Source organism: Petromyzon marinus, chromosome 64 (assembly GCF_048934315.1).
Source record: "Petromyzon marinus isolate PM22_M1 ecotype Great Lakes invasive population chromosome 64, UKy_Petmar_22M1.pri1.0, whole genome shotgun sequence".
Lineage (NCBI taxonomy): Eukaryota > Metazoa > Chordata > Hyperoartia > Petromyzontiformes > Petromyzontidae > Petromyzon > Petromyzon marinus.
The window spans coordinates 4296179-4321605 of record NC_133730.1 but is presented as its reverse complement, the minus strand read 5'-3'; the positions used below and the strand labels follow the sequence as shown (position 1 = coordinate 4321605).

The 25427-nt window shown below is 52.7% G+C and overlaps 1 protein-coding gene across 6 annotated transcripts in view; it reads right to left on the bottom strand.

The window, feature by feature from the left end:
• Positions 1 to 255: 255 nt before the first annotated feature.
• Positions 256 to 25427, bottom strand: part of LOC116956269 (guanine nucleotide exchange factor DBS-like) — a 154488-nt gene continuing 129316 nt past the window's right edge. For 5 of the 6 annotated variants that reach the window (XM_032977726.2, XM_032977731.2, XM_032977730.2 and 2 more), the window contains 10 exons: positions 24419 to 24544; positions 23757 to 23978; positions 22518 to 22610; positions 20236 to 20314; positions 19148 to 19199; positions 16569 to 16672; positions 8909 to 8974; positions 7471 to 7536; positions 3272 to 3405; positions 256 to 1208 (listed from right to left, as the gene is read on the bottom strand). In XM_032977726.2, the coding sequence (XP_032833617.2) occupies positions 1182 to 1208; positions 3272 to 3405; positions 7471 to 7536; positions 8909 to 8974; positions 16569 to 16672; positions 19148 to 19199; positions 20236 to 20314; positions 22518 to 22610; positions 23757 to 23978; positions 24419 to 24544 (969 nt within the window). In that variant the 3' untranslated portion in view covers positions 256 to 1181. The remainder of the gene's footprint in view (positions 1209 to 3271; positions 3406 to 7470; positions 7537 to 8908; positions 8975 to 16568; positions 16673 to 19147; positions 19200 to 20235; positions 20315 to 22517; positions 22611 to 23756; positions 23979 to 24418; positions 24545 to 25427) is intronic. The other variant, XM_032977728.2, reaches the window with a different exon arrangement.

Below are 25427 nucleotides of genomic sequence, written 5' to 3'. Positions count from 1 at the left end.
AGGGCACCCCGTGGCATCGGCGTATGAGACGGCACCTGACTGAGCAGGCCCACTGAAGTTGAAACCAGTCCAAGCAAGCCCCGCTAATATTATAGGGGGAGGGTGGTATCTTTTTGCAAGGGGGTACACCTGGCATAAATGCAAGAATAAATACGGGTGAAAGTTTACAAGAGTACAAAACCGGTAGAAAAATGTTGAACATTTTCATCGGAACGGCCAGTTTGGGGCCCGATAAATAAGCATTATTTTTGTTTATTATTATTATTTCTTCTTCATTCGGCGATTAAATAAACTCCCCTGACTGCACGAGTTTGTCTCGACGGCAATTTGATTGGATTACATCGAGCACAACGGAGGAGGCTTGAGACGCGAGAGAGTGAAGGAACGCCTCGCCAGCAGGGCACGCGCGCGCGGGGAAGCCGGGGGGAGGGGGGCGAAGTGCACTTTTAAATCGGATCCGAGCACCAGTCTCTGATTGTAGTGGAATTGACGTCAACTCCGGTGTCCGCGAGTCCAACAAGCGGTGTTCACCAAAACGTCCGGCAGAAAGAAAAAGAGACGAAGATTAAAAAAAAAAAAAAGCACGGCACCCTTCGCGATCGGGCGAGCGCCGTATCGGGCCGGGCAGGCTCGGTAAACGTGAACCCGGGCGCTGTCAAAGCGCCGACGGGGCTAAAAACCGCCGGAGGTCACGGCCGCAGACCTGATGCGGCGTGTGACTTTGCGCGGTCCTGATCCGCCTCTTCGTCAATCGGAAAGCGGCTTGCGCTCCCCAGCCGTTCCTCTTGACGAGACGGTGGGGAGGGGAGGGGTGGGGGGGGTGGGGGGCTCTTTAACGGCGTCCACCGCCGTCGTGGCGTGCACGACGGGGCGCGACGGGGCGCGACCGGCCGTCTCTCTCTCGAGAGAGAGAGAGAGAGTCACGGCCCGCTCAACGACGAGAATTCCGCGATGACAAAACAAAACAAAACGGGTCGCCGGCGCGCGGACGCCAGCGCGGGAACCGCGCGGGTTTTTGGAGGGAGCGCCCGCGGCTTTTTGTCGTCGGCGGTCGCTGTTACCCGGTGGCGGCAGCGTCGGCGAGGAAGGTTGCGGTGCGGCGGGGGCGGGGAAGGGGGGGGGGGGTGCCACGAGAGGCCGAGTCGGCGAGCGACCGTGCCAGGCTCAACGACCGGGCCGTCCTAGCAGATGTCGGACACCTTACAGATCTGCAACGTACAGACACACGCACGCACGCGCACGCACGTACATCGCGTTTAGGTTTGCTGACATGTGTGGTGTAGTCGCCAAATATACTGTGTACTCTTAAACCATGACCTCATCCTTTATCAGTTGCGCAACAAGAATCATGTGCGGTGTTTGTTGCGGGTGTTCGACGTTTTATATATATGCCAAAATAAAGAAGTATATATGCAGTATTTAGATGCTCTGTGGTATTTAGGTCCTTCAGTGGGGCACTGCCTTGACGTGGCAAATAAAATATGAAACTAAACTATTTTTTTTTTGCCAGGCGAGGGCGCACTGTGCTATGTCGCGCTTTTTCAGGAGCAACCTGATCGCCCAACGAAGTGGCTCATCATCATCAGCATCATGTGGGAATTTACAGCAGCCAAAGACTCGAAACGCTGCGACGTCGATTCTAAATGTGGTGGGGAAAACCGGAGGACCCGGAGAAAATCCATCCGACCACGGGGAGAGAGACACACAAACTCCAAATATACAGCAGCAGGCGTCAGGGTCGAGATCGAACCCACGACCTCCTGCATACCAAGCGAGGAAGTTAACATCTCCTTGCCACCGTGATGATGATGAGAGAGAGAGACACGCAAATTCCAAATATACAGCACCAGGCTTCAGGGTCGGGATCGTACCCACGACCTCCTGTACACCAGGCGAGGTAGTTAACATCTCCTAGCCACCGTGATGATGATGAGAGAGAGAGACACGCCAACTCCGAATATACAGCAGCAGGCGTCAGGGTCGGGATCGTACCCACGACTTCCTGCATACCAGGCAAGGTAGTTAACATCTCCTAGCCACCGTGATGATGATGAGAGACGCAGACTCCAAATATACAGCAGGCATCAGGGTCGGGATCGAACCCACGACCTCCTGCATACCAGGCGAGGGAGTTAACATCTCCTAGCCGCTGCAGGGCTCTGAAATAAATTCGAGAGCAGGGGTAGACCCTGGATCGGGGCACCCACAATGGTCAAGCACCCAGATACATGGCGCTGTTTGTTACCAATATTCTCCTTGTGGTACCCAATCAATGCGGCTAAGATGCTTGCAGTGATGGATAAACAATCGCTTCAAAGCGGTAGGCCTCATACGACCGTGGAACGTCCGAAATAGAATTCCGAGGGTCGTGCAAAATGAAAACCACGGGTTGTGTTAAATAATTATTATTTTAATTACGCCATGGGACACATCCGGCGCACGGGCCATAGCTTCCTTCTTCCTGGTGTAAAAAGGGGGGGGGGGTAGGTGGAGGGGGGATGGTGGCAGCTGGGGAAGGGGGGGCAGTGGAGATAGAGGTCAGAGGTTGGGTTGTATATATGTATGTAGCATCATCAGTAGCACTATCAGCGTCAGCAACATCAGCAGCAGCAGCGTCGTGGGCAGTAGTGTCATCACCAACATCATCAACAACAGCATTGTCAGAAGGATCGTCAGCGGCATCACCAGCTGGTAACATCATCATCATCAGCAGCAGCAGAATTATCACCAAAACATTGCGGTGCTGTTGTTGTCCCGTCCTCGTATAGCGAACATTCCCCTGACCTAAAGCCAAGACATTAACAATTGAGCACGACGTTTCGCTGGTGATTACAACCAGCTTCATCAGGTGATTTACCAGAATCACTTGTAAACGTTGTGGGTTTACTACTCGCCATCGCACCGATGCGCCGAAGCGATTGCTAATTGGCACGTTTTGTTCACGTGTGTATTTATTTCGCACCGCACGTAGCCATCCGGTGGAAGGACAACAATCAGTTCTAAAGAAACGAGTTTTCTATCTAGATTATTTAAAAGTGCAGAGCTCCAGTGGCTTCCGAACATCGGAAGGAAGAGAGCGTTCCAGACGGCCGCAGAAGCGCATCTGAAAGCGCCGCGCGATGCGGCGACCGTCTTTGTTCGGTGGCCAGCCAAAAGCCGCCAACTCGGAGTTTGCGTGAATCAACGAGGGGGATTGTACAAGTCGGTAGCTCCGAGCGGCATTCCTGACATCGGCCGACGAGCTAAAACGCAAACAAAACGTTCCGCTCACGGGGTTCGCTTGCTCGTCCACGACGTCCTCCGTCTCCCCGTCCGACGCGTTGAACATCTCCTCCCCGCTCGACCAGCCGCCGTCGGCGGAGCGCTCGCACGGATCCTGGGAACGCCGGTGGCCGGGGGAGCAGGCTGCCGGCGAGGGGGAGGTGGGGGGGGAGAGACACGGCAACGCGGGGGTCCCGAGGTTCTCAGATTCTCACGCGACGGAGCGCGGCCGACACAACGCGACGGCAACAACAACAATAACGGCGGCGGCAGCGGCCGCCGTTCGTCGCGAAGTGGCGACGCCCTCGCCGCCACGGCGCTTGTGCCAGGTCAGGTGCACGTCGAGGCCGCGTGAAGTGTCGAAGGTCTAGCTTTGGCAGGAGGGGGACGGGACAGGCCCAGGTGTTATAATTCGTGGCCAGGTAGCTTCCGAAAAAATAAACTAATTGGTGAGTGTGGGCTTTACCTGGTAAGACACAAAAAAAATGTTTCGTTTTATTTGTAGATATTTTATAAAAAGTTGTTTGATTACCTTTCCTATACTTACACTCCTATTGTGCGTTTGTATTGATTGTTCATGTTGTAACTTCCTGACCCGCCCCTACTGGACATCTGTGAAAAAGAGCTTTGTAGCTCATCGGATTCCTCCAGTATAAATAAATATTCTGATTCTGTTATGAGTTGACTGACGAAGATCTATTTGACCGGCAGGCCAACACAAAGAGGTGATATCACAACTAACAAGTCACGTGACAACTAACCTGGGGTCACGTTGCAACCGACCAGTTCACGTGACAACCGATGAAGCCGCGTGACAAACAACTGGGTCACGTGGCAACGAGGTGACGCGATGGTAACCGACCGGGCGACAGCCAATCAGGTCACGTGATTTCAAACGGCCTCCCTGCCCCAAAGGAGCGTTGCGATGTTGCTTATCTGTCGGTAGGCCCTAAACCGGTGGTGGAAAGTGCCGATTACAATGACCATACTTCACCACGCCGGCCAGTCTGCCGGTTGGTGAGGGCGGGGGAGCGTAGAGCCGTGGGGAGATTAAAAGTGCAACAACCGGTTGTCCCGCCGGGCATCAACTTGGCAACAAACAACAACAAAAAACCCCACAAGCGGCCTATAGCAGCTGTTATGCATGGTGGTCACCCTTCCTGGCACTTAAAGACAGCCTCGAGAAATTGCTCGGCTTCAGAGATCTGGAGGCATTCTGGAGAGATTTCGTCGCAGGCAAAAAAAAAAGGACGCGCCCTGTGCTTTATCCAAGATGGATGGTACACATCTGTATATCAGCACATGTAGCATTCACCTGTGTGTGGGTGTATAGTGTATTGCACTGGATGCAGCATGAGTCTGTATATCGATAAAGGTAGAGAGGGGAGGCATGCATCTCAATACATCAAGCGCCTGTTTGTATTACCAACCCGTCAGTGTGTATGGCACGCACCTGTAGTACTAAAAAAAACACACACACACACACACACCTGTACACATCAGAAGAAAAAAAAAAAACACACCACAGCCAAGCTAGCCCTTCGCTGTGTACCACGCAGCATGCACACCTGCGAAAAATACCTACGACACCTGTAATGTTACGCGCACACCTGTGCGTAGCCCGGGTAAAACACGTACGCACACGCGGATCTCACATGCCCACCGTACTGAAAGCAGCGGCCGGCAGGCTGCCGTGTTCTAAAATAACTTTTACCACCGCGCAGCGATTTTTACAGGCGTACACCGAGCCGAAATACGTTTCGGCATTTTTCCGCGTTGCAGTCTGTTCTCCCGTAGCGCCGCGTGCTTTCACGACGCGAATCGGGATAAACGACGCGATGAGCGTGCGCGGGAACGCGTTGCTTCTAGCGCGGACGCGAAATGGCCATGAAACGCGATCGGGCGAACGGAAACTCCGTCGCCGCGCGAGTCGGAAATAAGCGGTTTGCGCGGCTGCCTCAGTGCGGCGTCACACAAGGCGTCGGGATGCTGCTGGATGCTTCTGGATGCTACCCCCCCAACGCGCCTCAGTCGTTGTTCGGCCTGCGTACGCGTCTCACGGCGTTATCGCGGACTGCGCTTTACCCCGCTAATGTTATACGTTATTTATTAAAACGCGATTCTTAGATGACGCGGTGCTTGTCAGGAACGCAACTACCCCGCCCGCCGCGTTACGGGAGAACAGACGGTATCCCGAAAATGCCGCGATGCGATGAGAGATCAGCTCTGAAAAAACAAAACAAAAATCGGTAAATTGGTTCTACGCTTCGACAGCCTGCCGCTTGCGCCAGTAGGGTCCGGGCACGTGGCAACGTACGTCGCACGCGCGCGCGCGCGAGGGTCATCAGCGACCAGCAGGCATGTAACGATGCTTCGATTCGTCGATCAAAATCGATCCTTTTGGCTGACGATGCGCGAGGGACTCGATTTTTTGTTCGTGAAATTGTACATGGGACGTACGACGTGCACTTACAGGAACGAACCAGTGACGGTGCGAACGTGGGACTCAGCAACGTCAGGCACGTGACGAGAGACAGACAAGACGAACGATACGATGGAAAAGAAGACCGCAAACGAAGATGGACAGAGAAAAGGAGACGGAACGAATTGTATGAGCGGGGGACAGGAGAGACAGAGCGACAGAATGAGACAATACAAAATGAGACGAGGCAAAGCTACAAATGAGAGACTCGCGTATTACATACGAGAGAGAGAGAGACAACGCTAATGAGTCTGTAACACAAAGGGAACGAAGACGTTAATAGCGTAACGGAATGACGACTCTCAATCGCGACTGTTCATTCGTGAACGCTGGGAAGTGAATCGTTACATGCCTGACAATCCGGCGGCGTGTGCCTGTTCGGCAGTGGCGCAGGAGTGCTTGGCGAGGGCCCTGGGACAAGGAATTAAATTCCCCCATCCCCACCATTTGATTTCTGCCCCTCTTTATAATCCGGCAACATGGGCACCTCTGGGCCTGTGGGTCCCAGAGCAGTTGCACCGCCCGCATACTTTACAGCCACGCCACTGCTGTTGGCAAAACACACCGTGATCTGCTGATGGCTCAGTATCATTTGCTTGCACGGGATGATGACGACGACGACGACGACGATGACGACGAACTTCACATTGAGCATGCGTTACCACCAGGTATTGAACTTACACAGCACGCACACACAAACACACCAAGCTGGACAAACCAAGTCCAGGAGATGGGAGCATTCCCACTGAAATGAAAGAGCCTGGCGAAGAAATAAGTGGCCCAAAGTGGATTCGCGGCGTTCGGAACGGGGGAAAAACGATAGTTTCATAAGGAGCGACGTGATCATCGACCGCAAGTCCATGGGAACTGACCGCTCGCTTGCGAGAGCTGCCGAGGGTATTTTTCCCCTCGGGCCATTTTCTGGAAAGTCACGTAGAATGGAAATAAAATAATAAAAATAAAACATTTCCATTCTACGTGGTGACTTTACCGAAAGAACCAAGAAGATGAATCCCTGCAGTCACGAAAGCTTTACATCGACATTTTTGTCCTCGTCAGGGAATTTCGATGCCAACTGAAATGTTTTGAAATCAACGATTAAGCGGTGAGTTAAACTGTTATCGGCTGCCAACGCAACGCCAGTGCAGGGTGCAAAAAGTATTATGGCGTTTCCCATAATGCTTTGCAGCATCAGCACGTGTTGTTATTGTCATTTGTTCTCAATCGTATACCGGCTGTGCTGTCAGCATCACATGATGAGATCAATACTTGTTTACTAATTTTCACCAGCGCTACACTTGACGTTAGATAATGGCTCACAGAAGCATATTATGTTTTTTTTACTATTATTTTATTTTACCAGGTAAGGCCCACTTGAGCTATATAGCTCTTTTTCAGAAGCGACCTGGTATCAAATAATAGCCTCAACGAAGTGGCTTATCACGTGGAAATTTATAGCAGCCAAATAACTCTACACGTGTGATGTTCATTCTAAAACGTGGAGGGATAAAACGGACTACGCGGAGACAAATCCACGCGACCACGGGGAGAGAGACATCCAAACTCCCGTGACCTCCTGCACACCAGGCGAGGTAGTCAACATCTCGCCACCGTGGAAATTCTCATGGACGGCGGCAGATGATGTTTGCTCGTTATGAGGGGCATGAACAAAAATAAATCCCCCGGGTAGCGCAAATGAGAACGACGCCTGTTCCCTTTCTCCTCACCCTGCAGCCAGGGATGCTCGCTCCGGTCTATCAGCTCCTGCGAGCTGAGCCGTGACCGTCTGTAGCCTGCAAAGGTGAGCAATTAAGACACACGCACGGACAGAGAAACAACACACTGGCGAACGTCTCTTCGTTCAGTCTCGTAGGATGCAACGGGGGGGGCGGGGGCGGGGGGCAAGCGTTGTTTCGCGAGCGCCTGTTAATTGTCGGACGCGGCGTTCGTTGCTCTCGGCCGCCGGCAAAATCTGGCGACGTGCGTCCCTGCCCAAGCACGCGCTATCGCTCTTCTTTTCTCGACGGTTCGAACGAGCCGAATCAACCTGCGGTGGGACGTGTATTTTTTCTTCTCTTCTTTCTCCCTTCTGCCTCTCTCTCGACGGAATTGCAGGCGGCGTTCGCGCGTCCCTCCCACGCCCCTCCCGCGCCGAAACCTCTGCAGCTTCCGCTCTTGCGTGCCAGCCGCCGCTCCTCCGCGTTTCTCGTCCGTACGTCCGAGCGGGTGGCGCGCGCACCGGTCGCGCGATCCTGCGCCGCGCGATCCTGCGCCGCGCGAAAATCACGCGGGCTGCACCGGAGCATCTCCGAGCGGCCGCGAGGGAAGCGCTTAACGTGCGCGTGAGCAGGCGTGCGGTCCCGTTGGCGGGGAGCGGTGGCGTGGCGGTTAGAGCCACGCTGCGCCACGAACCCGGCGGCCCGAGTTCGATGGTTCCCGCTCGCGGCCAACACCGGTGACGATTATTCTGAACCGGTCATGGGTCCTCCTCCCCTAGGTCGAGCCAGCCTCAAATGAGCACCTGGTGAGGTGTGTAGTAAACATCGCCACTGGGGAGACAAAGGCGGCCGGGCGTGGTGCTGGCCAACCACCCCCTCTCGTGTGTTTTTGTCGGCCTTCATAGTGTGCTCGCTAGCAGAACTTGCCCCTACAGTCTGTCCAGGATATACGGGGGATATTTGTCTTTGGTCCGTTCACAGATTTGTCTCCACAAGAGATTTGGTGAACTTGACCAAGGGAAGTTGCCGTGATAGTTGATGAGTGGTGGCAGCTTCTGGTTCATCAGGTGATTGGGGCAATTCTCGTGATTGTGACTTTGTTTGTCCGAGCGCCAACTTTGTTTTCCCTTGAAAATGTTTTCTACTTTCTCTCTCTCTCTCTCTTCTTATCCCCTCGGCCACGGATGACTTCAACACCCGTTTGCTTTGGCGTTTTTTCAGCATGCTTTATCGCCGACCAAATAAAGATTTACACGATGCACGAACGCACGCGCCGCATATCTCCGCTCTCAACGCCCTCGTAGGGGAGTTGGGGGGGGGGGGGGGCAAAGTCGCCCTCCTGCCGACCGCAATCTCTCCTCGAGCACGAAACGCGGGGCACGGGCGGACACGGGGCGATCGAAGCAAGGAGGCGGAACGTTCGCGTCCACACACGGCCACAACTCACCCAGGGGCCACTCGTCCTCGCTCCGATTCACCGTCTCCTGGGCGCTCATCCGCCGCTTAGCAAACCCTGTGGGGGGGGGGGGGGGGGGCGGGGAGGGCATCGGACAGGCGGGTCAAAAAATATTGTTTTGGGGGGGGCGTCGACTCGAATGTAGATTTATTTTATGTTACGTACGTATGGATGTACATTGAACTTCTTTCACGCCGCACGTGGCCGACCGTGCTGGGGAAAAACAACAAACTATGGGTCTCTGTGTGAGTCTATGGGTCTCTGTGTGAGTGTCTATGGGTCTCTGTGTGAGTGTCTATGGGTCTCTGTGTGAGTGTCTATGGGTCTCTGTGTGAGTGTCTATGGGTCTCTGTGTGAGTCTGTGGGTCTCTGTGTGAGTCTATGGTCTCTGTGTGAGTGTCTATGGGTCTCTGTGTGAGTCTATGGGTCTCTGTGTGAGTCTGTGGGTCTCTGTGTGAGTCTATGGTCTCTGTGTGAGTGTCTATGGGTCTCTGTGTGAGTGTCTATGGGTCTCTGTGTGAGTCTGTGGGTCTCTGTGTGAGTTTCTATGGGTCTCTGTGTGAGTGTCTATGGGTCTCTGTGTGAGTGTCTATGGGTCTCTGTGTGAGTGTCTATGGGTCTCTGTGTGAGTGTCTATGGGTCTCTGTGTGAGTCTGTGGGTCTCTGTGTGAGTCTGTGGGTCTCTGTGTGAGTCTATGGGTCTCTGTGTGAGTGTCTATGGGTCTCTGTGTGAGTCTATGGGTCTCTGTGTGAGTCTATGGGTCTCTGTGTGAGTGTCTATATGTCTCTGTGTGAGTGTCTATGGGTCTCTGTGTGAGTCTGTGGGTCTCTGTGTGAGTCTATAGGTCTCTGTGTGAGTCTATGGGTCTCTGTGTGAGTGTCTATGGGTATCTGTGTGAGTCTGTGGGTCTCTGTGTGAGTGTCTATGGGTCTCTGTGTGAGTCTGTGGGTCTCTGTGTGAGTCTATGGGTCTCTGTGTGAGTCTATGGGTCTCTGTGCGAGTCTATGGGTCTCTGTGTGAGTCTATAGGTCTCTGTGTGAGTCTATGGGTCTCTGTGTGAGTGTCTATGGGTCTCTGTGTGAGTGTCTATGGGTCTCTGTGTGAGTGTCTATGGGTCTCTGTGTGAGTGTCTATGGGTCTCTGTGTGAGTCTGTGGGTCTCTGTGTGAGTCTATGGTCTCTGTGTGAGTGTCTATGGGTCTCTGTGTGAGTCTATGGGTCTCTGTGTGAGTCTGTGGGTCTCTGTGTGAGTCTATGGTCTCTGTGTGAGTGTCTATGGGTCTCTGTGTGAGTGTCTATGGGTCTCTGTGTGAGTCTGTGGGTCTCTGTGTGAGTTTCTATGGGTCTCTGTGTGAGTCTCTATGGGTCTCTGTGTGAGTGTCTATGGGTCTCTGTGTGAGTGTCTATGGGTCTCTGTGTGAGTGTCTATGGGTCTCTGTGTGAGTGTCTATGGGTCTCTGTGTGAGTGTCTATGGGTCTCTGTGTGAGTGTCTATGGGTCTCTGTGTGAGTGTCTATGGGTCTCTGTGTGAGTCTGTGGGTCTCTGTGTGAGTCTGTGGGTCTCTGTGTGAGTCTATGGGTCTCTGTGTGAGTGTCTATGGGTCTCTGTGTGAGTCTATGGGTCTCTGTGTGAGTCTATGGGTCTCTGTGTGAGTGTCTATATGTCTCTGTGTGAGTGTCTATGGGTCTCTGTGTGAGTCTGTGGGTCTCTGTGTGAGTCTATAGGTCTCTGTGTGAGTCTATGGGTCTCTGTGTGAGTGTCTATGGGTATCTGTGTGAGTCTGTGGGTCTCTGTGTGAGTGTCTATGGGTCTCTGTGTGAGTCTGTGGGTCTCTGTGTGAGTCTATGGGTCTCTGTGTGAGTCTATGGGTCTCTGTGCGAGTCTATGGGTCTCTGTGTGAGTCTATAGGTCTCTGTGTGAGTCTATGGGTCTCTGTGTGAGTCTATGGATCTCTGTGTGAGTCCATGGGTCTCTGCGCGAGTCTATGGGTCTCTGTGTGAGTCTGTGGTCTCTGTGTGAGTCTATGGGTCTCTGTGTGAGTGTCTATGGGTCTCTGTGTGAGTCTATGGGTCTCTGTGTGTGCAGTCTATGGGTCTCTGTGTGAGTCTATGGGTCTCTGTGTGAGTGTCTATGGGTCTCTGTGTGAGTGTCTATGGGTCTCTGTGTGAGTGTCTATGGGTCTCTGTGTGTGTCTGTGGGTCTCTGTGTGAGTCTATGGTCTCTGTGTGAGTGTCTATGGGTCTCTGTGTGAGTCTATGGGTCTCTGTGTGAGTGTCTATGGGTCTCTGTGTGAGTGTCTATGGGTCTCTGTGTGAGTCTGTGGGTCTCTGTGTGAGTCTATGGTCTCTGTGTGAGTGTCTATGGGTCTCTGTGTGAGTGTCTATGGGTCTCTGTGTGAGTCTGTGGGTCTCTGTGTGAGTCTCTATGGGTCTCTGTGTGAGTCTCTATGGGTCTCTGTGTGAGTGTCTATGGGTCTCTGTGTGAGTGTCTATGGGTCTCTGTGTGAGTGTCTATGGGTCTCTGTGTGAGTGTCTATGGGTCTCTGTGTGAGTGTCTATGGGTCTCTGTGTGAGTGTCTATGGGTCTCTGTGTGAGTGTCTATGGGTCTCTGTGTGAGTCTGTGGGTCTCTGTGTGAGTGTCTATGGGTCTCTGTGTGAGTCTGTGGGTCTCTGTGTGAGTGTCTATGGGTCTCTGTGTGAGTGTCTATGGGTCTCTGTGTGAGTGTCTATGGGTCTCTGTGTGAGTGTCTATGGGTCTCTGTGTGAGTCTGTGGGTCTCTGTGTGAGTCTGTGGGTCTCTGTGTGAGTCTATGGGTCTCTGTGTGAGTGTCTATGGGTCTCTGTGTGAGTCTATGGGTCTCTGTGTGAGTCTATGGGTCTCTGTGTGAGTGTCTATATGTCTCTGTGTGAGTGTCTATGGGTCTCTGTGTGAGTCTGTGGGTCTCTGTGTGAGTCTATAGGTCTCTGTGTGAGTCTATGGGTCTCTGTGTGAGTGTCTATGGGTATCTGTGTGAGTCTGTGGGTCTCTGTGTGAGTGTCTATGGGTCTCTGTGTGAGTCTGTGGGTCTCTGTGTGAGTCTATGGGTCTCTGTGTGAATCTATGGGTCTCTGCGCGAGTCTATGGGTCTCTGTGTGAGTCTATAGGTCTCTGTGTGAGTCTATGGGTCTCTGTGTGAGTCTATGGATCTCTGTGTGAGTCCATGGGTCTCTGCGCGAGTCTATGGGTCTCTGTGTGAGTCTGTGGTCTCTGTGTGAGTCTATGGGTCTCTGTGTGAGTGTCTATGGGTCTCTGTGTGAGTCTATGGGTCTCTGTGTGTGCAGTCTATGGGTTTCTGTGTGAGTCTATGGGTCTCTGTGTGAGTGTCTATGGGTCTCTGTGTGAGTGTCTATGGGTCTCTGTGTGAGTGTCTATGGGTCTCTGTGTGAGTCTGTGGGTCTCTGTGTGAGTCTATGGTCTCTGTGTGAGTGTCTATGGGTCTCTGTGTGAGTCTATGGGTCTCTGTGTGAGTGTCTATGGGTCTCTGTGTGAGTGTCTATGGGTCTCTGTGTGAGTCTGTGGGTCTCTGTGTGAGTCTATGGTCTCTGTGTGAGTGTCTATGGGTCTCTGTGTGAGTGTCTATGGGTCTCTGTGTGAGTCTGTGGGTCTCTGTGTGAGTCTCTATGGGTCTCTGTGTGAGTCTCTATGGGTCTCTGTGTGAGTGTCTATGGGTCTCTGTGTGAGTGTCTATGGGTCTCTGTGTGAGTGTCTATGGGTCTCTGTGTGAGTGTCTATGGGTCTCTGTGTGAGTGTCTATGGGTCTCTGTGTGAGTGTCTATGGGTCTCTGTGTGAGTGTCTATGGGTCTCTGTGTGAGTGTCTATGGGTCTCTGTGTGAGTCTGTGGGTCTCTGTGTGAGTGTCTATGGGTCTCTGTGTGAGTCTGTGGGTCTCTGTGTGAGTGTCTATGGGTCTCTGTGTGAGTGTCTATGGGTCTCTGTGTGAGTGTCTATGGGTCTCTGTGTGAGTCTGTGGGTCTCTGTGTGAGTCTATAGGTCTCTGTGTGAGTCTATGGGTCTCTGTGTGAGTGTCTATGGGTATCTGTGTGAGACTGTGGGTCTCTGTGTGAGTGTCTATGGGTCTCTGTGTGAGTCTGTGGGTCTCTGTGTGAGTCTATGGGTCTCTGTGTGAGTCTATGGGTCTCTGCGCGAGTCTATGGGTCTCTGTGTGAGTCTATAGGTCTCTGTGTGAGTCTATGGGTCTCTGTGTGAGTCTATGGATCTCTGTGTGAGTCCATGGGTCTCTGCGCGAGTCTATGGGTCTCTGTGTGAGTCTGTGGTCTCTGTGTGAGTCTATGGGTCTCTGTGTGAGTGTCTATGGGTCTGTGTATGAGTCTATGGGTCTCTGTGTGTGCAGTCTATGGGTCTCTGTGTGAGTCTATGGGTCTCTGCACGAGTCTATGGGTCACTGTGTGAGTCTATGGGTCTCTGTGTGAGTCTATGGGTCTCTGTGTAAGTCTATGGGTCTTTGTGTGAGTCTATAGATCTCTGTGTGAGTCTATGGGTCTCTGCGCGAGTCTATGGGTCTCTGTGTGAGTCTATGGATCTCTGTGTGAGTCCATGGGTCTCTGCGCGAGTCTATGGGTCTCCGTGTGAGTCTGTGGTCTCTGTGTGGGTCTATGGGTCTCTGTGTGAGTGTCTTTGGGTCTCTGTGTGAGTCTATGGGTCTCTATGTGAGTAGTCTATGGGTCTCTGTGTGAGTCTATGGGTCTCTGCACGAGTCTATGGGCCACTGTGTGAGTCTATGGGTCTCTGTGTGAGTCTATGGGTCTCTGTGTGCGAGTCTATGGGTCACTGTGTGAGTCTATGGGTCTCTGTGTGAGTCTATGGGTCTCTGCGCGAGTCTATGTGTCCCCCATGCGAGTCTAAGTACACACGTACGTTGCACTTCTTTCGCACCGTACGTAGCCAGCCGTGCTAATAGGAGGATACACAGTATGTACATATTTTTTTTTTTTAAAAACCTCATCACGGAAGAGAGAAATTAATTTGGTCGAGAACGAGAGGGCGCAAGATGACCACCGACTGCAACCTTTTACCCGCGTGCTCTGGCCACGGTGACCTTGCACCCCGGTTTGTTTCGTTAGACATTTTGGACACGTCCCTTTGCGCTGTCCGCCAAATAACAAGAACTCCTGTCTGTGTGTGTGCGTGTGTGTGTGTCTGTGTGTATGTTTGTGTGTGTGTGCGTGTGCGTGTGGGGAGCGGTAGTGTAGCGGTTAGCGCGCTGCGCTATGAACCCAGCGACATGGGTTCGATTCCCGCTCACGGCCAACACCAGTGACGATTATCTGAACCGGTCCTGGGCCTCCTCTAGGTCGACTCAGCCTCAAATGAGTACCTGGTGCGGTGGATAAAAACGTCGCCACTGGGGAGACTAAGGCGGTCGGGCGTGGTGCTGGCCACCCACCCCCTCGTGTGCCGTTCCGGCCTTCATAGGTGCTCGTTAACAGCACTTGCCCCTACAGTCTGTTAAGGCTACACGGGGGATCTTTGTCTTTATCTTTGTGTGCGTGTGCTGGCGCCACCACCGCCACCGCCCATTTTCAGCACAGCAGCGGCATTGACGGGGCTGTCGAACATGCGCGGCAGAGTGGAAACAAAAACACCTGAAAGTTCCCCTGTCAAGGCTGGGCAGCACTTGTCATTTTGATCATGATTATTACTCGAAATGATTACGATCATTTAACCAGGAGAGCCTCACCGAGTCTCAAGACTCTCTGTCAGGAGGCGTCCTGTCTAGTTTGCCTGGTAGAGGGTGAGCTTGCCATGTGCAAATCCCAATTTAGTATTTTGCAGGTAATTTTTTTAAGCATTGAGATGTTTGGCCGACAGCGGTAACATTGTCTGGGTTTTTAGCTATGGCAGGAAACAAGAAACACCGGGAGAAAAATCCCATAGAGAACAGGTTGAGAACATACGTACAAACTCCACACAGTAAAGGTGCCCGAGTTGGGAATCGAACCCAGGCCCTTCTCGCTATGAACCACAAGCATTACCCACCGTCCCACCCAGCTCCTCCGATGAGTGCCCGTGCCTCCGATTAGCACGGTTGGCTACGTACGGTGCGAAAGAGGTTCAACGTAATACCGTACGTACATACTGCCACCCGTGATAGGCAGTATCTCTGATTTGCACCACCATCATCATCATCATCACCACCGTGCCAGGTCACTCAAGGGTTGAGATGTCACCTCAAGGTCTGAGATAACTGGACTGTAAGAAGGCTCACAAAGTTTTATTCCACGTGTGAGCTGCGGCCTTTGAGTCGATGAGGTCTTAAAAAATTGTGCAACTGCGGTACAGGGAACAATGTCGGAGTTTCAAGCTGTGGTAGGAAACTAGAGAACCCAGGAGAAATCCCATAGAGGACTGGAGGAGAACACACAAACTCCACACAGAAAAAATGCCCGATTCGGGACTCCAACCCAGGCCCTTCTTGCTATGATCCACAGGTGTTACCCACCGCGCCACCAGGCACCCCCGATTAGCACGGTTGGCGAACGTACGGTGCGAAAGAAGTTCAACGTACATACTGCCATCCGTGATGGGCAGTATCTCTGATTTGCATCATCATCATCATCACCACCGTGCCAGGTCACTCAAGGGTTGAGATTTCACCTCAAGGGCCGAGAACACTGCTCGCGAAGCACAGATTCCAGGCGTAAGCGTTTTCGGCCTTTGATTCGGTGAGGTCTTACAAATTGTGCAATTGGCAAAATTGTGACCAAGGTGCACTGCAGTTCAAGGAGCTTAGCAGAGCACTGGAGGAGGGGGGGGGGGGGGGGGTTGGGGGAGGGGGCAAAGGTTCCAAAAAATATTGGGGGGGGGGAAGGGAGGTCTGATTCCCGTTAACCACCCGAGATTGTGGGATACAGCCGCGGTGCAATGGTCATCGCAAGCCGGGCTCTCGCGATCCTAAAGGTAGCCGGTTCGATTTTGAAAAAATCCCGGCGCGGAAAGGGTGAACCAAATGGGTTGAGTTTCTTGAGTCCACCGCCCTCTTCTGCCTCTGTCCACCCCGCAGTTACTATCGATGGATACGGCACTGCTAGTTGGACTCGTGGGGTTGCGTGTGGTGGGGTAAAATGTGGGTCAATCCCACGTTTAAAAATGCTCCAGGCGGTGTGCAGTGACTATGGTCACCCAGAACAGGCCATGGAATATATAACAACTAAATTAAATGAAACTTGTTTTTTTTTATTTTCCCAAGGTTAACAACCCCCACTGAGCTATATAGCTCTTTTTCAGAAGCGACCTCGCTGTCACAAACGGCAGCTCAATTAAGTGGCTTGTCATTATGACGCGGATTATCATTTATAGCAGCCAAATACTCGTGAGTACGCGTGGTGACGTTGATTCTGAATGTGGAATGATAAACCGGAGGACCCGGAGAAAAATCCACGCGACCACGGGGAGAGAGAGAGAGAGACACCACAAACTCAAAATACACAGTCCACCTCTTCCAAGACGTCTGGGCCAGCATTGAAGAGCAGGCAAAATCACCCTCGAGAGGAGGCCCTTCCGCCAGCAGTGGCATGAGCAGGCAAGTAGCAGGGCTGCGCCTTTACCTCTTGCAATAGGGATTGGATGTGGAGGTGTGGGGAATGCATTACCTCTGTTGTTGAGGGGCATGTTGGGTGAACAGGTTATGCTCTGCATACGAAACGCCGCCTTGGGGCTGCCCAGCTCAAACTTGGAAAACTCAGACTTCCTCGTCCTGCCGAATGAAGACAACAACACCAACAAACAACAACAACAACAAAATAACCGGCGTTTTAGGTTCGACCGCGTCCGGGAAACGCGCACACGTCAAGGTTTCACGGAGCGATATCGTGGGGGACGTCGGCAAAACCAACGTGTGCCGAAGAGCGTTTCAATCGGCGGGTCGCTATGCACCCTGCCCCGAACGCGAACGGACCGGGAACGCGGGCAGCGCCCAAGAGGAAATGAGACAAAAGCTGCGACGGCTGCACCGAGGAACGCTTCTAAATTGCACTTCCGAGGCAGGAGGGCGAAACGTGGTAACGCGCGTACGCTTTGCGGGAGTTTAACGTGGCGGCGACTGAAGAAACGTCGCCTTTGGGAGGGACATGCCGGTAAAGCCGAGGTGGCAGCCTGGGGGGGTTGAAAGTGAAAAGCAGAGTGGTAGGGATAGTAGGGCACACACACACACATCCGAGTGTACTTCCATGGAGGTGTGTGTGTGTGTGTGTGCGTTGAACCTATTTCGCACCGGACGTAGCCAACCGTGCTAATCAGAGGTTGCGGGGTGGGGTGGGGGGGGGAAGGACAACAAACCCGATGCGAAACGCGGCTCTAAACAAACGAGTTTATTCATCTAGATTGACGGGTGGGCACAGCTGCAGCGACTTCCTAATATCGGAAAGGAAGAGCGTTCCAGACGGCCGCGGACGCGCATCTGACAGCGCCGCGCGATGCCGGTGACCGCCGTCTTTGCTCGACGGCGGGCTAGACTAAAGCCGCCGCCGCCGCCGCCGCGATGACGGCCGGAGTTCGTGGAACGTGGAGACACGCACGCTTTGGTTGCTTGAACAGGGCACCTCGACACGGGCGGAAGAATCAACGAGTGAAATCCCATGGGAACAGCAGTGGAACAGCAAGCACCGGCGGTCGTGATACGAGCGTCATGAGGAGGCGGGGGCGTATAGCGAGGTAGCAACTGGGCGCTTCACGACAGAATAAATAGGCCATTGCTTTTTTGTGCGTGTCGACAATGGTTGATATCACTATACTTTTTTTTTAATCTAGAAAAGCCTCACCGAGCCTCGGGGCTAAGAGTTTACTTCAATAGCCAGGCAACAAATTGTATTTTTTTGTTTGTTTAAACCTTGCAAGATGGGATGGGCTCAGCGGAACGCGGGTTGTTATAACGCCCTAAATTGTCACCGCTCAGGTTCTGAGTCAGAATCTGTAATTTCGGGCCACCCGTGATTAACTTAGGAGTGAATCACAGAAAGCTGTGCCATCGATCAACCCCGACTTGACATTGCCGGCGCTATCGCCGGCGTGGTATTGCCGCCCGAAATAGCTGCGCTTTATCCCCTCTCCGCGGCAATTTGCAACGGCGACTCTTAAAGCTCTGTCGTCACGCTTCTAAAAGTATTATTGTTTTTTTTATCTACCGACTGCGCGTTCAAAAGTTATCTTTTCCGGAAACAAAGTTAAGGTTCGCCGTGCCACGTTTAACTCTGACGCAAGACTCGCAAGACAAAGTTGGGCACGGAGAAAGAAGAAAAAAAAAACCTTACCTCACTTAAGTGTTGGGAAATATTTGTACAACTTAAGTGGCGGTTAATTTTCACTTTCCGAGCTGGGGGGTTATGCAAAGTAGATAATGTTCGCGCCCCTTTACCGATTTCTATCTCTGCCACGTCCGCCTTACAGCGTTGACGACAGAGGCGGTGGCGGCATTGTGAGCTCGTTTATATCCACCGCTCCATAATAAAGGGGTTTTTTTTGGGTTAGATCGCATAAATATAAATGTGTCATTAAGCCTGCCACCACCTGACACAGCTAATTAGTAAGCGTTTGTCACGTAAACAAAACATGCCAATTCGTTACTAGTACAGCACACCGGTGTGTTGGAGATGATAGCCAAATGAAGTGGCTTATTGCGTGGAAATGTAAAGCAGCCAAGTACTCTAAACGCGTGATGCTTTGTTCTAAATGTGGAGGGAAAAACCGGAGGACCCAGAGAAAAATCCACACAACCACAGGCAGAGAGACAGAGAGACGCAAACTCCAAATATACAGCAGCAGGCGTCAGGGTCAGGATCGAACCCACGACCTCCTGCTTACCAGGCGAGGTGGTTAACATCTCCTAGCCACCGTGATGAGAGAGACACGCAAACTCCAAATATACAGCAGGCGTCAGGGTCGGGATCGAACCCACGACCTCCTGCTTACCAGGCGAGGTAGTTAACATCTTGCCGACGCTGCATCCTGAATGGAAAAACAGGACCAAAGGGGGTCAGGAGAGATGAGGATGGAGAGAAAGAGGCCGCATCAGGGCCGCGACACCGATGCTGCTTGCTGCACGGAGGAGGAGCAGCGGAGTCTGTTTTCACAGTGGGCGGCGGCAACGGGGGAGAGGGGCGTGGCCTCACCCACGCAGAAGGTCAATCGTGATTTACGGGGAGGCTTGGAAGACGATTTCCAGAGAGAGATTTACCCTCGGTTGAGCATGGGAGAAGACGGCGTGCAGTAAACTTGCTTGACTTCTTCTGCAACGGCAAGAGCACGGGGATCGTTACCGCATGGTGCGAAACGTCGCGATGGAAACGTTTGCAAGTTCAGGCCCCAGCTCGGGGAGGGTCGATTTCTTATAGGGGAAACACATACTAATTAACCGATTACTAACGTAGCATATAATTACAATAACACACATTACAACTAATTACTAATCTACAACTCATTACTAATCATAACAATTGACTGATTACCAATCTATTGTAATATAATTACAATACCTTCTGCCTCAAATCACTGCACCTGAATGAGTTAAATGATGACGTCACCCTGCTGCTCTATTTAAGAACGGGAGCAAGTGAGGGCTTCACCATTTTGGCGAATTGCCCGATGATGCTGGATGTAATTACCAGCGAAACGTCGTACTCAAAAATTGAAAATGTTGTGGATTCACTCTTCAACACACCGGTGGGCTAAAGTAGTGAACTATTTGTCTTTTGTCAACGTGACACATTTTTTACTGTTTGGCCGTGTCGGGTGGTGGAGGGTTACGACACATTTATAAATAATAATGCAATTTATAACGCGCGCAAATTTGCGGACGTAATAGCCGCAACTCAGAGGCGCGGAGCCAAGCTCAGAGTCGCTCGAATAACGCGATCTAACCCAAAAAACCTTTATTATGAATAATATTGGTCGCGAAAGCCTACGTGTTAAACTCAATACACCTGCCTGTATCTCACCCCCCCCCCCCTTCCACCAGACTGGACAAAACAAAGGAACCCCTTCGTCGGCAAGTCGACGGCGTGGGCTGCCGTCAAACGGCACACGCGTGTACAGAAGCAAAAGAAAGACGTCGGCAGTTTTCCGACGAAGTGCACTCTTGCTCCTCAAGAGTGCACTTCGGGGTCGAATCCACGACCTCCTGTTTCGCAGGCAAGGTAGTCAACATCTCCTGGCCACCCCTATGGGGACATCCCGCGGAGAGGCGAGGTAGTCAACATCCCCTGGCCACCCTGAAGCGATGCCCTGGGCACGTGGGTCCGCGAGCGACGGGGTGCGTTGTCGCACCTTTGCAGGCCTGCAGCTGCATGGTGAGCAGCTTCCGTATCTCGCTCACCCACGCAGACTTCTCTTCGTTGGACGGGGCCTGCGGGCACAACAGCAACGCACCCATTGGCAGTAACGCACCATTGGTAGTGACACCTTTAATAGTAACACAACATTGGCAGTGACACACCAATGGCATTCCTCAAAGACACTGGTGGAAGCATTAACCGCATCAGAACATCTGCAACCAGGCCAATGCGCCCGCATCTCCTGTATACATTGCAAATTCGAGACACAAGCCACAGTCCATAATATAGGTTTTTTTGGGCTAGATCGCGGAAATATAATTGTTGTGTCGATAAACCCACCACCACCCGACACAGCCAGGGATTAAAGGTCTGTCACGCTTTACGGCATGTACACTAAACACGGGGAATGGCTTTACAAGTTGTATAATCTCCTGTAGATGTGGATGCCACTGGGTCTTCACGTTCTGGAGATGTAGATGCCACTGGTTCTTCACGTTCTGCAGATGTAGATGCCACTGGTTCTTCACGTTCTGCAGATGTAGATGCCACTGGCTCTTCACGTTCTGTAGATGTAGATGCCACTGGTTCTTCACGTTCTGTAGATGTGGATACCACTGGTTCTTCACGTTCTGTAGATGTAGATGCCACTGGTTCTTCGTGTTCTGCAGATATAGATGCCACTGGCTCTTCACGTTCTGTAGATGTAGATGCCACTGGTTCTTCACGTTCTGTAGATGTGGATACCACTGGTTCTTCACGTTCTGTAGATGTAGATGCCACTGGTTCTTCGTGTTCTGCAGATATAGATGCCACTGGTTCTTCACGTTCTGCAGATGTAGATGCCACTGGTTCTTCACGTTCTGCAGATGTAGATGCCACTGGTTCCTTATGTTCTGTAGATGTAGATGCCACTGGTTCTTCACGTTCTGCAGATGTAGATGCCACCACCGCCATATATTGCGCGGCGGTTGAACTTACGACTCTCGATCCGAACAGGCAACTGGACATGCGGACCAGGTTTGTTCCCGTCTGTGAAAGTTCGTAAGGCCATTTTTGTTCGCAAGTCGAGGAGAGTCCCTGTACACAGTCCTTTTTGTGTGGGCACCCGCGCCACCTGCTGGACTATCCACAAGCTACCCGAGTGAGTTGCCATCCGCGGGCACTAACGGGGCAGGGGTCCTCGTTAAGCGCGATTCACGGCCCTTCTCTGCCCTATTCGAGGAACGCTTTTCGCACAGCGCGGAAAAAGGCGTGCCGTCGTGACGTGGTTTCTGAAGCGGTCGACTTTCGGACTACATCTATCATCACGGCACCTCCCACGGCGATAAATGCAGACATTGATTCCTTGCAAAAAGGTTGCGATTTGGTGTTTTAACATCTCAACACAACTGCTTTATTGCCAGAAAGGGTAAAACCTATTGTTATATTTTGATAGTGGCAAGGGAGGTCCCCACGATGTAGCTGCTCAACCCGAGCTCTCAATGTCCTGATAGTGGCATTGTCCTTGTGCTGTTCGCCTTTTGGCATCGTCCTCTGGTCTGACACCGCTTGAGACGAGGCTCTACAGTAAGTTGTCTCTGGGTGTGGACCAATCAGTTTCAAAGACGATGCATCATCATAGACTACCAGAGCGTGTTTTTTGTATATGTGGTTAATGCAGGCATGATTTCCCTGCAAAAGGTTTCCGTTTGGTGTTTAAACATCTTAACAACTGTTTTATTGCCAGAAATGGTAAAACCTATTCTTATATTCTCATACGAACTACTTTCTTGAAGTCAAGATCCGATTAGCACGGTTGGCTACGTACGGCGGGAAGGAAGTTCCACGTACGTACATAAATTCAAGGTTCGGTTCTCATTGGCTTGTTTGTACCATGTCACGCGTGAGGCGCACACAAACAAAAACGCCCACGTGTAGCCTTCACAGACTGTTGGGGCCAGTGCTGTAAGCGAGTAGCACCTATGAAGGCCGGCACGGCACACGAGGGGGTGGGTATACAAGCACCACGCCCGACCGCCGTTGTCTCCACACACCTCACCAGGTACTCATTTGAGGCTGGGTCGACCAAGGGGAGGCCTAGGACCGGTTCAGATAACCGTCACCGGCGTTGGCCGTGAGCGGGAATGGAACCCGGGTCACCGGGATCGTGGCGCAATGCAGCGCTAACCGCTGCACCACCGCTCCCCACACAAACGCGCGCGCGGAGACATGGCAGTGTTAAAAAACCACGCAGACCCTAGCCACGAGTCGATCCCATCGCGCGGCGTGGCTCACCTGGATGATGTAGACTTGCTCCCGCCGTGAACACCAGATCTCAAACTTGCGGCTGTCCCCGCGCACGTTCTCCGTGATCCCCACGGAGCTCATCTGCAACGCGCGCCGCGACGGAGTGACAGGGAGACTCATCGCTCATCGTCGCGAAATCGCAGCCAGGACGGAGGAGCAAGGGGATGGAGGCCGGGGGGGGGTCCTGGGAGCCAGGGGTCAGCACCGGTCAGGGGGCCCCGATGTGGATGTACCTTAAATCTATGTGCGCACTTTCAAATCATCTAGAGCAGTGGCTCTTGACCTTGCAACCCTTTGTCACTCAATCGTTAAAACACAATGTGCAACGTTAACAACTGCGCAGGGTTTGATGGAACGTAGTGAGTTGCGGCTTAGGTTGCCCGCACTTAATTTGTGTTTTCGATGATTTGCGTTCTAAAATGATCTGGCCGCGTCTCGCACCCCCAGGGAGTGCAATGCACCCCAGGTTAGGAAGAACCACTGATCTAGATTGAAAACGCATTTCTTTAGAACTGATATTTGTGTTCAGTTTGTTGTCCACCACCCCCCCCCCCCCCCTGCACACATCCGAATAGCGCAGTTGGCTACGTAAAGCGTGAAAGAAGTTCAACATACATAGAGTCACAGAGGGACCCATAGACTCACACGGAGACCCACAGACTCACAGTGACCCACAGACTCACACAGAGACCCACAGACTCACACAGAGACCCACAGACTCACACAGAGAACCATAGACTCACACAGAGACCCACAGACTCACACAGAGACCCACAGACTCACACAGAGACCCACAGATTCACACAGAGACCCACAGACTCACACAGAGACGCATAGACTCACACAGAGACCTACAGACTTACACAGAGACCCATAGACTCACACAGAGACCCACAAACTCACAGTGTCCCACAGACTCACACAGAGAACCATAGACTCACACAGAGACCCACAGACTCACACAGAGACCCATAGTTTGCTGCCCTTCCCACGCACCACAGATTAGCACGGTTGGCTACGTATGGTGAGAAAAAAGTTCAGCACACTCCTATGCTGCCTTCCATTGTGTCACGGAAACACACAGAGCCAGGGCGAGAGAGAGGCCGTCGGAATTTCTGGCCTCATTGGCGAAACTTTCAGCGCCCACTCGCCGATTGGGGGGGGGGGGCGAGGGGGGGGGCGAGGGGGGGCGAGGGGGGGGGCGAGGGGGGGCGAGGGACTCGGCACCTGCAGCGAGTGCTTGTAGCCGTAGGAGGGCGTCTTCTCGTAGCCCTCGGTCGTCTCCTCGCGCCGCTTGCAGAAGAGCAGCGTCTTCTCGTAGAGGAAGACGTGCCGCTGCATGGGCTTGAAGCGCGGGAAGTCCTTCACCTTGTTGGCGCCCTTCTTGTGGTCGGTCCACACGCTGAAGGAGCCCTGCATCAGCAGCTTGCCCAGCTCCAGGAGGTTTCCCTGCGGCGGAGGGCACGCGAGGCTCCGTCGCCGTATATTCCGGTTCGTCGTTCAACAATCGCGAATCGCAATCCTTGTTCTAGGCCGCGGGGGGATATCCCGGTGAGCTTCCTGGAAGCGTTTTGTTTTTCCACTTCACGGACGGCCCCTCCTCTGGTGTAGTCATCGTCGTCGTCGTCATCAAAACTGCCGTCGTCAACATCACCATCACCATCATCAACATCATCACCATCATCAACATCATCAACATCACCGTCATCACTATGATCACCATCATCACCATCATCACCGTCACTAAAATCTCCGTCACCGGCATCACCGTCATCGACATCAATGTCGACAGGGCAAGCTCCATTGCCATGACTCTCAAAAAAAAAAGCCGAAGTGATTTGCCACTCAAACCGGCGCTCAGGAGCCGGCGCTCAATAACGAGCGTGCACCTTGTATCCGGTGATGGAAATCTGGTGCATGGAGTCGTTGAGGGACTTGAGGAGGCTCTGCATGCTGGCCAGGGCCTCCTCCAGCTCCAGGGCGTGCTGCACGTCCTTGGTGCCCTTCAGGAGCTCCTGCACCGTCGCAGCACCAAGCACACACACACACCACACACCGGCGTGGAGATGGGTGGGTGGAGGGGGAACGTCACGCCCTCCTCGTCGTCGTCATTGTCATCATCAACATCATCGTCGCCGTCGTCATCGTCATTATCATCGTCGTCATCGACGTTGTTATCATCGTCGACGTCATCGTCGACGTCATCGTCGTCATCGTCGTCGTCGTCACCGTCGATGTCACCATCATCAAAGTAATCGTCATCGTCGTCATCATCGTCATCGTCGTCGTCATCGCCGTCGACGTCGTCATCGTCATGGACGTCATCATCGTCGATGCCGTCATCATCGTCGACGTCGTCATCGTCATGGACGTCATCATCGTCGACGTCGTCATCGTCATGGACGTCATCATCGTCGATGTCGTCATCGTCATGGACGTCATCATCGTCGACGTCGTCATCGTCATGGACGTCATCATCGTCGACGTCGCCGTCATCATCGACGTCATCGACATCATCATCGCCGTTGTTGTTGTTGTTGCCGTCGTCGCTGATGCCGGCACCACCGGTCGTGCCGCCGGCGACGACCATTGCCAAATACCGAACCATTCCCCACTGCCTCCTTGTAAAGGAAATTATCCAACTTCTATTGCAGCTGCTGCTACTTGACAGTAATAAAAAGATATATCAAGAGCTTTTAATCCACTGCTGGATGAAGTCCTCCACATGCTTTGTCCGGTGACGAGTGGGTTTGGGTGGGGTTCGTTTTGACCATAATTCACCTCGTCGGCCAGCGCCGGACGGCGACACGTCTAAGCCACGGCTGGGAATCGAACTCAGATGCCCGGGTTCAAAGCGCGGCAGTCAAGCGACCACCACGAACCCCGCGACGGTGCGGG